This window comes from Sceloporus undulatus, chromosome 4, assembly GCF_019175285.1.
Source record: "Sceloporus undulatus isolate JIND9_A2432 ecotype Alabama chromosome 4, SceUnd_v1.1, whole genome shotgun sequence".
Taxonomy (NCBI): Eukaryota; Metazoa; Chordata; class Lepidosauria; order Squamata; family Phrynosomatidae; genus Sceloporus; species Sceloporus undulatus.
In genome coordinates this window covers 123,963,526-123,980,425 of record NC_056525.1, presented here as the reverse complement: position 1 = coordinate 123,980,425, position 16,900 = coordinate 123,963,526, and the positions used below count along the sequence as shown (strand labels likewise).

The 16,900-nt window shown below is 39.5% G+C and overlaps 1 protein-coding gene across 7 annotated transcripts in view; it reads left to right on the top strand.

Annotated features, from left to right (window-relative positions):
- The window catches only part of RALGPS2 (Ral GEF with PH domain and SH3 binding motif 2), a 160,848-nt gene that overhangs the window by 105,168 nt on the left and 38,780 nt on the right, over nucleotides 1-16,900 (top strand). For all 7 annotated transcript variants that reach the window (XM_042465681.1, XM_042465680.1, XM_042465677.1 and 4 more), the window contains 5 exons: nucleotides 3,038-3,175; nucleotides 5,813-5,903; nucleotides 11,021-11,088; nucleotides 14,019-14,154; nucleotides 14,924-15,075. In XM_042465681.1, the coding sequence (XP_042321615.1) occupies nucleotides 3,038-3,175; nucleotides 5,813-5,903; nucleotides 11,021-11,088; nucleotides 14,019-14,154; nucleotides 14,924-15,075 (585 nt within the window). The remainder of the gene's footprint in view (nucleotides 1-3,037; nucleotides 3,176-5,812; nucleotides 5,904-11,020; nucleotides 11,089-14,018; nucleotides 14,155-14,923; nucleotides 15,076-16,900) is intronic.

The window sequence follows — 16,900 nt, the reverse complement described above, 5'->3', positions numbered from 1 at the left end:
TGATATATTCAGTTCGCTATTCCCAGACATGAAAGAAAAAGACCGCATGTATGTCTGTGTGTGTATGTGGCAGTAACATGAACCATTTATAGTGGTGAAGAATGCAGACTAAATGTCACATTCAGTTCTTTTATATTCACTTAATGAAAAACAGTTCATACTTAAACAGTCATAAAGAAACTTAGAAGTAGTAAGACAGTGTTAACTCTTTGTGATACACAGGCATAGAAATGTGTGAATTGGAAAGCAGAAGACATTTGTTTAGTTTAACAACAAAGAGAATCCTTAACAACCAAATCAGTTTTTAAAACAGTAAAAGATGGCATCTTCACTATTTGATAATTTACCTGGATAAAAAAAGGTTCATTTTATTTTGAAGTTTTTACAGACAAAAATAAATTTATTCCTATCTGGTTCAATAGATTATTCTAGGTTGTTTCTGTTGTTGTTATGTTCCATCACATTGGCTTGACTTATGATGACCCTTTGAATGAAAGACTTGCAAGACACCCAGTTGTTGGCAGTCCTGCTCAAGTCTTCCAAATTTTGTGCTCTGGATTTCATGATTGAATCTCTCCACCAGTGATACAGCCTTCCCCTTTTCGTACTTCCTTCTACTTTTACAAGCATTATTGTCTTTTCTAATGAATCACGTCATCCCATGAAGTATGATAACCTCACTCTAGTCATTCTAAGGAGATTTCAGGCTTGATTGGCTCTAGGGACGATTTATTTGTCCTTTTTTTGGCAGTCCATGGTTTCTCCCAGAGTGGGACCCAAGGTGGCTCACAAAAGAAATTCACTTAAAACCTAATGATACAAATGTAAAACAATTAAAATCAGGCCACCTACATGGACAGGCTTCTGGCCTGGAATCTAGCCCTGCTCTTCTTCTTCAGGGGCTCATGCCAGGTTCACTGCTAGTATTGGTACATTGCGCCCAGGGATTTCATGCTTGTGGGGTTCTGGTCCATTGCTAGAACTGGGCTTAAGGGGCACATATATTGTTTCAGGCTTGGGTTGAATCTTGGGCTTGGCGTTTCTGATTACAAAGTGTTGTTCTGGCCTGGTGCCTGCTTCGTTGGCCTCGTTGATTCCTCCTCCTCTGATTCTGGTCTGGCCATTGCTGTACTCTGGAATCATGGCACATACTTAAAAACATGATTGTGTATTGTATAGAAAACCAAAAAGAAGGGAGTAGGAAATGGTACTCATTAAAAATAAAGTTTATATTTATTTATTTATGGTATTTATACCCTGCCCTTCATCCTTAAAGGCACTCAGAGTGGCATACAATTATTATTACTTTAATTGGATGGTTCCCTGCCCTCAGGCTTACAATCTAAAAAGACACGACACAAAAGGAGAGGAAAATGATGGTGGGGAAGGGGATCAGATCCAGTTCTTCTCTCCCTCTGAGGCCTGGACCAAGGCAGATGGACTGGAGAGAGGGCTCGGCTTCTTAATCTAGGCCAGGCCCGACAGTGCTGGGTCTGCATCTCTCTCTCCAAGGATGGAAGGCACCAGATGGACTGAAGGGGAGGGCTTTGCTTATTAGCTCTTTATGGTTCATTACAAAGACTAAAGACAATGTCTTATTGTTTAGAAGCACATGTAACTCAGTTAGGGTTACCATATCTGTCCTCCACCAAACTGAGATGGGGTGGATGCCCCGCCACTTCCCAGCCTTGCAGCCAATCAGAGAGGCTTCCAGGGGTGGGACTTCTGGTCACAATGGCCGCTGGGGCTTGTAGTCGCCAGTAGGAACCCACTGCGACCACAAACCCCTTGCGGCCTTTGTGTCTAGAAGTCCTGCACCTTCCTCCAGCCAGAAGCCTCTCTAATTGGTTGCGAGGCCGGGAAGGGGAGGGACATGCGGCCGTGCTTCTTAGGGCCAGGGAGGAGGCTAGTGGGCTGGAGGCCAAAACCCGTGATTGTCCTGCCTAGAATTGGGACATGGCAACCCAAAACTCAGTGGAATTTCCCACATATCTTGGTCTACAGCTCCCATGACTCTGGCCATTTAACCATGCTAGCTAGCGTTTATGGGAGCTGTACAAAATATCTGAATGGCATAAGATGTTTTGGAGTACAGCTCCGAAGGGTTTACAGATTTAACAGTTGAATTTTAAGACAGAATTTGTCCATTATTCAAATGCTTTTAATCTGTTGAATTTTAAATATGCTTTAATGTATATATTCTGCTCTCAAATGTAAAATTTTACTGTTGTGACATGACACAATTTAAAAACTCAGGCACGTTACAAACAGCCATTTAGTACGAGCTCTGTGCGTACTAGGGTTAGAAAGGGGCGTGCTAGGGTTAGGAAGGGTCATACCTTCCTAACCAGCCGTGTTCCTAGTACGCGCGGAACACGTAGTAAATGGCGGCGTCTGTCCACATGGGCGCCGCCATCTTTATGTCTCGGATGCACAGCGTCCGAACGTGGCGCAGCGGAAGTGACACCGCGAGTGCGCGCCTCACGCCGCCACTTCCAGGTGCCAAGAAGAAGCCCCATTTCGGCGCTTCTTTTTAGCTGCGCTGGGAAGCCTCACAGTCTGGCCGCTGGGGCTTCTCGGAACAGCTAATGGCGGCGGCGGCAGACCGCCTGCTTTAGGGCGGTCTGTAACATGCCTCAGTTCTTTTTGGGAGGATGTGTTTCTGATGCGCTAGTTGAAATTCCTATGTTGAACAAAGGATTAGACTCAGTGGTCTAGGGCTCCTTCCAACTCTGATTCATACGTAGATTATATTCTGTACATACACAGGATATATTCACAAACTCCAATACATTATCAGAGGTATGAACAAAGACAGTGGCTTCCTGGTATACATCTAAGGAACTAGACCAAGTTTATGAAAGCTTATGCTGTAACTTTCTCACAGTTACATTCAAAAGGTGCTGCAAGATCCCTTTGCGTGCTGATATTCCAGACAAACATGTCTATGTCTCTGAATTCTAAGTTCATACAGTTGAAGTTTTCTTTATTTTGTTCTCCAAATGAAGAAATATCTTTGTGATCTTCTATTGTTCAGGTATTTATCTCTCAGACTTAACATATATTGACTCAGCATACCCATCAACAGGAAGTATTCTGGAAAATGAGCAGAGATCAAATCTAATGAATAACATACTTAGAATAATATCAGATTTACAACAGTCTTGTGAATACGGTAAGTTGCGTATGTTTTTATAAAATAGGCTTGTGAGCAGCAACTGCATTATGTTTTTTGTCTAGCATAAACATTTTGTCATACAAATTGTCCTCTTTAATTAAATGGGATGGGGTACCAAAATAAATACAGTATATCTACGGATGGCAATCTACCTGTTGTCCTCAATGGCTGCACATGCATGTGGCCACGCCACCAATAGGGACAGCGTGTGCACGTTCCGCCATTGGGGACAGTGGGACTTGAGGTGTCATGGATATTGGTATTCATTGGGGGGGGGTCGAGGAATGGATCCCCTGCAGATGCCAAGGTCCCACTGTACATGAATAAATCCTTGCACAGATAAGGACACTCTGGGCTCTACAACCCCTCTGTTAGACTGGAAGCCATTTTTTAAAGTGAGAGGCTTATCAAAAAATGACGAGATACAAGGGTGCATACCTTCTATTCAGACTCAAAAATAAAAAAATTAATGCATTGTTCCCAAGGTTACTCTAAAGTACTTCTTTTGATATCTGCCATTGCCTATATGTATACGCTTATATGTAGATTTGTTAATCTCTTTAAAAATGTGGCACCCTGAATAGGTAATTTCTGTGAAATCACAATAGAGTCCATGATACATTTTCTCCAATTAATCTTGAGCTTTTAAAATTGCTTAACTGTAACTGATAAGGTTTGTGTTGTGAAAATGATTGCCTCTTTATCGCTTCTTTTTGCAATTGGCGTTAAACTGGTGGTACTTGATCTATTTACATTAAGATGCCATCAGAATTAAGTTTCAGGAAGGGTTGATGCTTTTGACATCCTTGATATTTCTGAAAGGAAAATTTAATCAAGAGTCTTGTAGTGCCAGAAAGGCAAGACGTGCTGAAGTCTGTGCTTTCCCACTTCAGGAAATGCATGGCGTTACACTCACTTGCAGAGTACATGCACAGTTACAGAGAGAAAAGCTCAACAGTGGGGTCGCATGAATGTAAAATGCAAACTATTACTGCCTAGATGGGGCAATAATTTCATGCAATTGACAAAACATACCCTAGTCTACAGTGTAGTAGAATAAATCTGTTAGGCTGCAATCCTATCCACAGGGACCCCAGAACCAATTTTAAAGGGGGGGGGGGAGGCCAAGATTGACATTATGAATTTTGTCTATTTGCACGTATGCTTTTAGAAAACAGTAACAATACAGAATTCAGTGTAGAAGATCAGTAATTAGAACAGTTAATAATGTGATTACCATGAAGCAAAAGATAAATGAAAATATTATTAAATTATCTAAGTCATATAATTAATATTGCAAGAAAAAGGGGAAATAGTAAACAAAATACCCTATGGCTATAAACTAGAGCACTTCTAGTTTATAGATAGCTATATGCTTAATAGGATATTTTGTTTACTGTTTCCCCTTTTTCTTGCAATATTAATTATATAACTTAGATGCTTTTGATTGGTAGATCTTCAGGGGGCTCAACTATGCAGGAGTCTTAGTGAGGTTTCTCCCTGGTACCTGATGATTTGGAGGAGGGCTCAACTGATCCCCCTCATATTATAAGGAACCAAGAATCAGGAGCCTCAAAATTTCTGTGTATTTGAGCCCCCTGAGGAACTACAAATTGTACCAGTTACAAATGCAGTGTTAGGTGTGCCCTCTCTCCCCATTCTAGGGTTCATGGCTATACACATGTGCACCTATAAGTAACTCCCATTGAAACTAAAGGAATAAATACCTATGGGTTTTCATTGCACATTTATTTGTTTTTGCTGCAACAGATAACATGGCTACCCTTCTCAAAATTTAATAGCTTTGACACTATAATTTCCATTGGTTGTTTTTTAACCGCCCTTGAGTCAATTTGGACCAATGGCAACCCTATGGATGAGACATCTCCAAGATTCCCTGTCGTCCACTTCTTTGCTTAGTTCCTGTAAACTCATACCCATGGCCTTAATACCGTTGTATATATAGAGTGTTCTGCATATTTCTGGTTTAATCGACTATTTTCCATGCTTGTCTGCATATTTTAACCTTTTGGAGGTTGATGTAAAGTATTGAGGGGGCTGAAAGATAATGGCCATTAGTTAGTGTCACATTCTTGTCTGGGTACTACACCATGTCAGTGTGGTGTGAGAGAGGGAAGTTTAATAATTTTGGTCTTTCAAGCAGTGGTTCTAATTCTTTGCACAGAAGCAATTCATCTGTGCACACATTGTCTTGATAGTAATCCCCAGTAACAGTTTCCAATGGGCTCTAATAATCGGAGGCACCAGAGATTGAAGTTGTTCATGTTCACATTAAAAAACTCCTGCCAAATAGAATTGGAGAGGCAGCAAGTATGTGTACACTTATAGCTGCTCTGTAAATTATCTTGGGTTCAAGGATAATATAATATAAATGTAGTGCCATTGCTGCCCCCTCTCCACCACAGCTACTGCTGTTTAGATTAGAGTGGACTGCAGAATGCAGTGTCAGATTTGTCAGAAATCCACTTTTGTCATAGCTGTTAGCCAAGTGCCTGTTTATATGGGAAAGGAACAATGTAAGAACCATAATTGTTCTGATTAATGACCATCTTAAAAGATAGAATGAAACCATAATAAACTATACAAAATGATATATGTTGCTTGTTATTATAGATATTCCAGTGTTGCCTCATGTTCAAAAATACCTGAATTCTGTACAGTATATAGAAGAGCTTCAAAAGTTTGTAGAAGATGATAATTACAAGTAAGTATAAAAAAATTTGTTGTTGTATACCTTACAAGTCATTTCTGATTTATGGCAACTCTAAGGCAAACCTATCATGTTTTTTTCTTGTTAAGATTTGTTCAGAGAGGGGTTGCTCTTACCCTCCTCTGAGGCTGACAGAATGTGACTTGTCCATAGTCACTCAGTGGATTTCTGTGGTGAAGCAGAGAGTCAACCCCTGATCTCCAGAGCCAGAGCCTAGTGCTCAAATGAGTACACCGCACTGGCTCTCAAGTATAAAATCTACTTCAAAATAATGTGTATCACTTAATTGCAGATTGTTTGTAAAACAGATGAGTATTTCATATAGAAGATAAATGAAAATATGAGCTAGTACTTGCCCTTGGTTTATTACTGCTTGAAATTTCTGTTCTTCTAAACTCTTATTTGATTTATTGCTGAAGTACAAACCAGAGTAGTAATTGAAGCCTTGCTTGGAAAATTATCCATGATGATGTTAATAACTCTGTCCCCACACTGCTACCTATTCTCTCTCTGTAATGGCTCCCTTCTTTATCAGAACATAGCCAGCTGATAACTTCTCCACAGAGCACTATGAAGGAGAGAGTGGCAGCAATGACAGGCACAAGTTCAGGAATAAATTCCATCCTGTGTGTTTCCCCCTGGAAAAACGGGGGACAAAGTTCTGTAAACCCTATGGAGTTCCTGTAGGCTATTATAGTCTACCAGGAACAAAAAAAAAAAGGAGGGGGGGTCAAGAGATAAAGCCATCAGTTTTCTGCAAGCATAATGAACATTAGCTGCAACAGCACTTCCTTTTCTAAGTATATCTTTATATAATAATATGTGTATGTAAGGAGCAAAATGAATGTTCAACCCAATGGTTAATGGATGTTCAGCTAGTTTCTGCCTTTTGGATTATTATGAGAGAACTATTTTTTAAGTGATATGATTTCTAGGGACTTAATTTAGAGTGTCTTACAAAACTATATTAAGGGAGTGGAATACAACCTCTGCATCGATAAGGATATGGAACTTGAGATGATGAAAATACTTTTATACAATTGGAAATTTGGCTATTTTTACTATATGCTTTGCAGTTAAAATTGGATAGAAGAGAAGAAAAGACTGGTACTGTATGTCATGAGAAAGTGAAACTTGTTTTGATGAGTGGAAACAAAAAATAAACTCTGAGTGGTTCTAGTGTTACTTCATAACAGAGGAGTTGCAGCAGAGGCAAAAAGTTAAACCTTTATGTGCCAAAATCTTATTAAATGGATTAGGGAGGGGGGGATGCAACCATTGGAAGAGCAGACTGAAAATGTTACCTGGAAAAAGGTTTTGGAAGAATTTTATTTGCTGAGAGACTTTATCAGGAAGCATAGTCTGGATTATTATTATTATTATTTATTATTAACATATATTTGTAGAGCATTGCAAAGTTTGCATAGCGCTTTACATAGTAAGCGTCTAATAAAATAAGAAAAAAAGAATAAAAACCTTTTAAAACAACAACAGTACATGATTTAAATATCTCTAAAATTATACTAACTAGTATACAATAAAAACAAAGTAAGCAGCAGATTAAAAACCAGTAATTTGGAATGCCTCCCTAAACAAGAGTGTCTTCAATTCAGCCTTAAAGTTAGCCGAGGAAGTCACATAATTGTGTGGGGAGGAGATCAGGCATGAAGAGCCGCACAGGAGAAGGGGTGGATTTGAGGAGCAGACCCTTGACTCGGTCAGGAGGCCGGTGTCATAAGATCTCAATGCGCGTGGAGGGCAGTAAGGAGAGATGAGCACTGACAAATAAGTGGGAACCAAACCATGAAGGGCTTTAAAGGCCAGGAGAAGAATTTTATATCGGATTCTGAAAGGAATGAGGAGCCATGATCAAAGTAGATAATCCTGGCCACTGAGCATTGCACAGAGATTAGGGGGCTAATAGGAAGACCCATATCACCAATGCATGCACCAAAGTCTTCACCGTCGAAACAGAAAGAAACGGTTGAATTCTGACAAGATTATGAAGAAAGAATCTGCATGACTTGACTGTAGACTGGATCTGTGAAGTGAATGATAACAAAGAGTCAAATAGGAAGCCAAGACTACGGGCCTCATTGGCAGATTGAATAGAAATGTCATTCACAGTAATTGACAAAGAACGTTGCAAAGATGGCTTGGGTGGAAAGACAAGTAGCTCAGTTTTGGCCATGTTGAACTTCAGGTGCCAGTCACTCATCCACTTAGACACAGCAGCAAGACATGAAGATAATCGCTGCTCAACATCCAGAGAAATCTCAGGAGTAGAGAAGTACAGCTGAGTGTCGACAGCATACAGGTGATATTGAAAGTCGTAGGAGTTAATATGATTTCCTTGGGAAAAGGTATAAAGGGAGAACAGTAAAGGACTCAAGACAGAACCCTGAGGGACTCCAACAGCTAATGAGATGGGAGCAGAAACCTGACCTCATGTAACCACCACAAAAGATATGTTTGATAGGTAGGATTTAAACTAATTTAAAAGTGATCCTGCAAAACCCAGGTCTTGGAGTAAATCCACCAAGCGACCATGATTAACGGTGTCAAATGCAAGAGAGATCCAGGAGGACTAGAATAGAATAAAGACCTTTAGATTAGCCAGTAAAAAATGATCAGTGAGCTTAGTAAGAGCAGTCTCAGTCGAATGCTGTGGAAGAAAGCTGGACTGGAAAGGATCAAGAATAAAATTATTATTATTAATAGAATTAGCAGTAAGAAACTCCAGGCAGCAAAAATAAACAACACGTTCTAAAACCTTAGATAGAAAAGGAAGAAGTGAGATAGGCTGATAGCTTGAGAGAGAAGATGGATCAAGAGAAGGCTTTTTTAGACTGGCGAAACTAGAGCATACTTAAAGGCAGAAGGGAAGGAGCCATTAGAGATAGAAAGGTTGATAGTATAAAGAAGAAAAGGTAAAATAGAGGGGGCAGTAGAAATCAAAAGACGAGAAGGAAGTGGATCAAGAGGGAAGGTTGTTGATTTAGAAGAATTTAAGTGCTTAGATAATTCATCCAGTGAAACAGAAGAAAAAGCAGAGAATGTTCCAGTTATAGATGATTAAGTTGCTAGAGTAAAAGAAGAAAGCAGAGAATCAAGGTTGGATTGTTTCAATCTTAGTAGTAAAATTATAGCCGAAATCACTTGGTGGTAATGAGTGTGAAACCAACAGAGTAGAAAGTTTTAGTAGAGAATCGAATGTGGAGAAAAGACATGGTCTTTAGCCTGAATCATAGGTGCATAATACTTCTGAACAAATTTATAATGAATAAAATCAGCCCATTCCCTGTTTTTCCCCTACAATCGTTAGGCAGCTCAAGAACAAGAATGGAGAAACTGAACGATGGGAGTGAGCCAGGCCTGTGGCTTATTAGAAGAGGTCGCACGTACCAATAAAGAGGCAAAACTATCAAGGATTGCCAATAAGGTAGAATTGAGTAAGGAGATCACTGGATCCCTGGAGTCTCCAAAGTTTAATGAAGATAATGAAGAATGCAGAGCCTGGCCAAAGGTCACAGGATCAATAGAATGAAGGTTGCAAAAGCGGCTTTGGACAATTTGATGAGGAGGTGAATTATGGGAGAGAGCAAAAGAGGCAAAATGATGATCAGACAACAGGAAAATTCCTAGCCATGAAGTCGGAGGTTACACATTTTTCTGTAAGAACTGTATCTAGGGAATGACCAAAAGAATGCATTAGAACAGAGTTCGAGATGAAAAGAAGACAATACAGAGCAGAGACGTACAGTCGTAGGATTATTAATGTCATCCATATGGGTACTGAAGTCCCCCATAATCAAGGAGGAGACTTCATCTGCTAAAAAGAAAGCCAGCCAGGTCACAAAATCCAACAAAAACTTACTAGGTGATCCCAGTGAACAACAGATAAATGCAACCCAAAGCTGAAGTGGTAGGAAAAGTTTTATAGCATGAAGTTCAAAAGAAGAAAAACAGTGTGGTGAGGAGAAGATAAGAGTTGAAACCAACTGGAATTGGATAGCAGGACACCAACCCCTCACCCTCTGCCCTCCGGACGATTAGTGTGAAAAAAGAATGGATCTAAATTTGAGAGAGGATGGGACAGAAGCCAGCAATTTGAAGAATGAAGCTGAGCCCATTCAACTTCAGTAGGAAAATGAGGCAAAAGTAGCCAAATCAGAAGATGAGAGTATACAGATCCAGGAGGAATCTCAGTCAGAATGGGTGGACGATGGAGATTTAGAAGGGGCTTTGGAGGTTTTTTCTGCGCAGAGTGTGGGGTGCTTTATTGGAGATCCAGACTAGAAGAAGAAACGTGAATACAAAGAGGAAGACGACAGTTGCTGTGATCTTGAAGAGAAAAAACAGTAATCCAAATGAGAAGTATAAAGGCATATACAGCCATGGCCAGATCCGACTTCTCAGGAAAAGGTTAATTTGGTGCACCAGCTTTAACTGTGCAGAAGCACTCCTGGCCATTGTCAAAACTTGGGCCTCCAGGCTCAGCACTGAATCCTGGAGTGCCCCTATATTGCATTTTTTAAAAAGAATAATGAATGTTTCATATCTTGTCTATTTCAGTTTTGTAGCTGAGTTAAAATTTGTGTTTGGGCGTGAATTTTAGGTTCACAGTTATGGGTGTGAGACAATAGATAGATAGATAGATAGATAGATAGAGATATTCTCATATGTGCCATTTTGTTAATGATGATAGAAAACTTAACCATTGAGTAAGTTTACTTAATTTCCAGTCCATGTACTGTATTGTTATTTTTACCAGGGAGTGGAGAGTCTTCTACTAGATCTTTAATCAAAATTTCTGATTTTAAAAACTAAAGCAGAGTTTCATATCATAAATTGATACTTGTGTTACAAATATCATCAATGAACTCCTGGAAGTGTAAATTGTTTGAAACAGAAATATTGTTAACACATATTGAGTATATACTGTAAGGGCAAAAGTAATTTGATTTATCTTTGGACGCCTCTGCAAAGCCCAATTTTTTAAAAACTATATCTGTACCTGAATGTTCTCAAAAATGTACTTTTCTGCTGTCTCAGTCTACTCTATATTATTGGCAAACTTTTGTTTTGCTTATACTTTTTTTTAACTACAGGCTTTCGTTAAAGATAGAACCTGGTACCAGTACTCCACGTTCTGCTGTATCTCGTGAAGATTTAGTAGGTAAATATTTAAAGAAATAATGACATTTGAACATTTTAACACCTCCACAGAACATTTGCTGATAGTTTTGAATGCCATTTTAAATTAAGAAAGAGGGTAGCAAGATTCCCCACCACCACCACCAATTCTGTCAATGTATCATTTTTAGTTCATCTCTGAAATTGACTCCTTACAATTAAATTTTGAAAACGATTTATTTATTTTTAATCTTGCAATCCTCCTTCTTAAAAGAGCCTTCAAACTATCTGTAAATGGCCCATGGCCCTCATACATGCCTTTATCTTTTGTAAGTTTAATACAACTCAAGTCTTCAGCATTGTCAACATGATTGTGTTGATTCGATTGTATTTGTCTAGAAAAAAATAAACAGGGTACAGGATTGGGAAGAACTTAAATTGTCTGTTTTCTTGATAAGAATAAAATATTGAATTGATATATAGAAATGTGGGCTCACTGGCATCTTGTTTAGTAATTATGATGCCGTAAACCTGCCTTAGAAACTGGATAGCTTCACAAATCAAAAGAGTTCTGAGATGACTGAGAGGAGGACACTGGATAGTGATGCATCCCTGCCACTACTTTTTGCACTACAGCTCACTCGTAAGAATGGGATGGATGTTCAGCACCCCACTCCCCTATGTCTTGGAATTCCTTCAGTTGGTGTGGCTTCCTGGCTGCTACGGCCGATTTTAAGGACTTGAATTCAGAGACAGAGCTAATGATGGAGGATCTTGACCAATGTAGCTACAAAGTGAAACATATTTCAGCATCTCAAAAATTACAGTGGGCCCTCTGCCTTTACTGGGATCACCTTCACAGAAAAACTACAAATAAAAACTCACTGTTTTTTTTACCTGAGAGAACACCTCTCTAGATCCTCCAGTGCAATTCTGTGGTGAATATCAGCCAGAACCTGACCATAGAATCACACTGAAGGACCTAAAAATGCCTAGAGAAAACATATCAATTAAATCTGTGAATAATAAAATCTGCAAAAGTCAAAGCCTCAAATGCAGAGGATTCCTTAGTATCACCAAAAATGTGTCTTTGTCAAAGATAGTTTCAGATACTTATATTTTATTAGCTTATATGTTTGTCTGATTTGAGATTGAAGTTCTTATCCTTTTGGAGCAGTATCTGGTTGCATGCTAAAAGCAGTGAACATTCTGGGGAGTTCTTATGTTTTAAAAAGGGGAATAGAAAAGGATAAGGAGTCAGCTGACACATCTAGAGTTAAGGAGACAAGTGTGCTTCACAGAAGTCATCTCCAAATTTATTTTGAATCTTTGTAAGTCTCTGTATTTCAATATGATTCATTCTGTAGATTTGTGTGAGGGCTACATTAGGTCCAGACTTTATAATACAGTGGGCCCTTCCTATATGTGGGGGATCCTTTCCAGACACCACTACCCCACCCCTGCATATGGGAAAAAACACGTAAGGTGAAAGCTTATTTATTCTTATGGAGGCATGCTGCTGTGCGTGGCGCACCCGCCATTTTGTCCTATGGGGCTTGCCATATGCATAAGCTCAAAGCTTCATACAGCAAGCCTGTGTGGCGTGGGCGCGCTGTACTTAGGTTAGTTGAAGACACAGAGTAACAATCAAACATTTAGTGATGACTCTCAGTCTGCCTATTATACAGCAAAAAGCAGGCAAAGATTATACTTTTGTTTCTAATACAGTGGTGCCCCGGGATACGAAATGATCGCGTTACGAAATTTCCGGGATACGAAAAAGTTAGATTGGAAAAAATGTTCCGGGTTACGATATGTTTTTTCGGGTTACGAAATTTATTTCGGCGCGAAATTCAAAACGAAAAGCGCAGCAGCGCTTTCCAGCGCTAACGGAAAGCCTTTCGGGTTGCGAAATTATCGGGTTACGAACGAAGGAACGGCGGAACGAATTAATTTCGTAACCCGAGGTAGCACTGTATTGTGTCTCAATATACTGTGCAACAGAGTTATCTAAGTTTTTTGTGGGTTTTTCGGGCTATGTGGCCATGTTCCAGAAAAGTTTCTTCCAGACGTTTTGCCAGCATCTGTGGCTGGCATCTTTCTCTGAAGAGCCAGCACAGATGCTGGTGAAACGTCAGGAAGAAACTTTTCTGGAAACATGGCCACATAGCCCGAAAAACCCACAAAAAACTATGGATGCCGGCCATGGAAGCCTTCGACTTTACAGAGTTTATCTATATGGTGAAGAACTTGTTGGAATCAGGCCTGGAAAAACCAGTTAACTCTCAGTTAACTGTTGTTACAAATTCATCTTCCTGGGTGTCTCAGTGGCTTTTGATACATTGATCATGTGATCCTACCGAAAAAAACTGCCAAATGGGAGTAAGAAGCGCTGCATTATAATATACAGGGGCAATTTCAGAAAGTAGTATTGGGCATTCCTGTTCAGCCCTATGTCTACTAAGTAATGGGGTAGCACAGAGTTCTATTCTTTGCCTCATTCTGTTTAAGATCTACATGAAGCCCCTGGGTGAAGTTATGAAGGGTGCTAGGATTAGGTGCCATCACTATGTAGATGATGATCAGCATTACTTCTCCTTGTTTTAATCAGCTAGGGATAGCAAGGGAAGTTGTCTAGTTGAAGTTGTCAGAGGCCAGAGCAGACGGGCAGGAAAACGCGTCTTGATCCTGCTTTTCCCAAAAACAGGTTGACACCCTGCTGTCTACACGGCCTGCTCCCAAGGTGGGCCAAATACCCATGGGCAGTTGGCACAGGGCGGCATCAAGCCACACCACTAGGTTATTTTGTTGTTGTTGCCTCCCCACCATTTTGGAAGCTTATATCATATAAACACCCCACCTTCAAAGTGGCTAGAAGCTACTTTGTTCTGCCTGTCTGTTTCACCTCATAGATGCAGTTATAAATATTTCTTGTGCTCAGCTGGAATATGCTTTTCCCCTTTTATTTTGCAGGCCCTGAAGTGGGAGTTTCTCCACAAAATATACGAAAAAATGCAGCAGCTGAAGGAGCATTATTGCCACCAACTCCTCCATCCCCCCGGAATCTGATGCCACATGGGCATAGGAAATGTCACAGTTTAGGATACAAGTCAGCATTTTGTTTAAAATGTAGCTTATACACAGTGTGTTAGCATCCAGACTCTATCTGTTTAATCTTATGAAACCTCAGAGTAGCTGAGTTCCACTAGTTTAGAGTCAATAAACTGGATGTAGCCCATCACCAGCCATGTATGGAAGACTATCAGGGGCTCAGTAAGTCTTGTGTTCTTGCTATCTCACTGGGGTTGTGAAGGCATAACGTCCGTCAAGCAACTGTCAGGTTATAATACATATCTAGTGGGTTACATTAGCTCTTGTGGGTCCCAATTTCTACAAGTTTGTTCTGCAGAATTATGCTACTATTTGAAGGATGTCTTTAATATCTCATGAGCTAGAATCATGGAGTTGGGAAAAATTACACAGGCTATCGAGTCCAGCCCCCTGCCATGCAGGAGTACACAGTCAAAGCACTCCCAACACATGAATCATGTTGCTATTGATACCTGTGTCAGAAAGCAAAAACAGATATTGTTTGTTGTAGGGAAAGCTCATTCATTTGTACATATAAGGCATGCCCTAGTGAAAGGGCGCTATGCATGTAATTTAAAGCTGAGTTCTTGTGCAATAATTCAAAATATACAATGTGAATCAATCCTTCAACAATCCTTATCTTGTATACTTACCAAACGTAGTTGTGGCGATAGTATAACTAGGTGCTAGAAAGTGATGAATACTGTATTATCATTGTTACTGTATTATATTTTGATGTCACAAAACAATAACGTGATTAACATTTGCATCTTTTGCTCTTTTCCTAGTTTTATTCATAAAATGAACACAGCAGAGTTTAAAAGTGCAACATTCCCAAATGCAGGACCAAGACACCTATTGGATGACAGTGTCATGGAACCACATGCCCCATCCCGGGGTCAAGCAGAAAGCTCTACTCTTTCTAGTGGAATTTCAATAGGTGAGATTTTCAGTTTATTGAACTAGAGAAAAGGATTTCTAGGTACATATCCAAAAATATACAGGTATATCTGTATGTATTTCTGTATATAAATCTTTATATTTCTCTTATGAAAAATAAAAACCACAAGGATAAGTAATGAGGAGAATAAAATTAAAATCCTAGTAATTGTGACATGTGGTTTATCTTTTATATTTGCATGCTAACTTTCCTCCAGAGAGCCCCTAAGTGTAGTACAGAGGGATCTGGTCCTATCTGGTCCTATGAGCACCGAGAATGGCACATTGAGGAAGACAGTGTTTCAGTCAATCATTAACCAAGTTTCAACCTTCTTATCTTCAGCAAGATGCCTCCAGATCATAGCCTACATTATTGTTTCAGATTTCTAATTTTATGTGCAAAATACTTTGCTTAAGAAGATGTCATAGAAATTGAAAGTGGAGGTTCTGACTACTTTGAAAGATATTACTGATTTGTATTGAGTGCAGTAATTTAAAATGATTTAGAGAAAATGCTTTCATCTGCTCAAAACTGTCCAGAATTGATTCCAAAATAATTTACTACTCTTGTTGTTCAGACCACATTTGCTTCATTTCCATACCTGTATCCAGTGCCTGCCTGCCTCTCTCTCTCCTTGCCCAGCCTTTTATTTCTCCCCCATAATCCACTGTGCACCTGTTTTCCATTTATCCATTTTCTTCACTTTCAGCTCTCCAAAGGTGGTCTGCTCTCTTAAATAACTTTACTCCTTGCTGTATGATATCTGTTTTTAAGTCAAGTTGAGAAAAAGCAGGAGGAGGATACCCTCCTTTCTTTAAAATCCTTCTGATTCTAATTTTTTTTGCCAAAGCCTTTTGCTTAAAGCTTTAGTTCGCACCCTCTGCTGAAAAAGATTTATACAGCTGTCATGAAAGCATGCTTTTCTCCTTTTGCTCTTCATCTTTTACCATTTTCTTTTCTCATCATTTTATGAAACTTTAGGTTGGAAACTGCTCAGAGACCTATCTTTTTGTTTGTTTCTCCATAAAATGTCACATGCATTGATGTCACTACATTATAATAAAATGTATTACTGTTGTACATATTTATTTATTATTACATTCATTTTATTATTTATTGTTACATTTCAGTACATATTTATTTATTATTACGTTCATTCATATCTAACCCTTCAGGTTATTTTTCAAGGTGGGTTGCAAACCATACAATATAGAATCAAGAATAAGAAATAAAAAAATATCAGATAATGCAGCATAAAGCCAGTTCTGACTCAGAGTTAAATTTTGCAACATTGGGAAAACAATAAGATCTCTAATTGGATCTAGAAAAACCAGAATCCTGGGAGAACACTGTATAGCACTACTATGAAAAAATTTGCAAAAGAAGGTGTACTGTTGATTTAAATAGACTCCAGGCATGTCCACAGAGACCAAATATGCCAGTCTCCTCCCATCCCCACAGTGTGGAGAACAGACGATGAATGACCCAACCCCTAGTTCTGGTGTGTGGTTGTTTCTAATGAGGATAATGCACTCTGAAATCAAAATGTGGTGCCCAGCCTGGGCACCTTGTTCCATCATCAGAGTGTGTGAGCCTTGTCAACAGCAACTGCACTGGGAAGCCCAGTTCAAACAGCTACCTGCCGTCACAATGGAGGCCCTTTGCAGCGAGGAGTGTTGAGGCAGCTTCAGGGCCAAGATTTGCCAGGCTGTCCCTAGGGTATCCTGCATATGGTTTTGCTCCCTCTGCACATGAGAAAGAAGTCTTGGGCTTTGTTCATCTGTGCTTCAATTTGCACACAGAAATTATATGTTGAAGATCACTT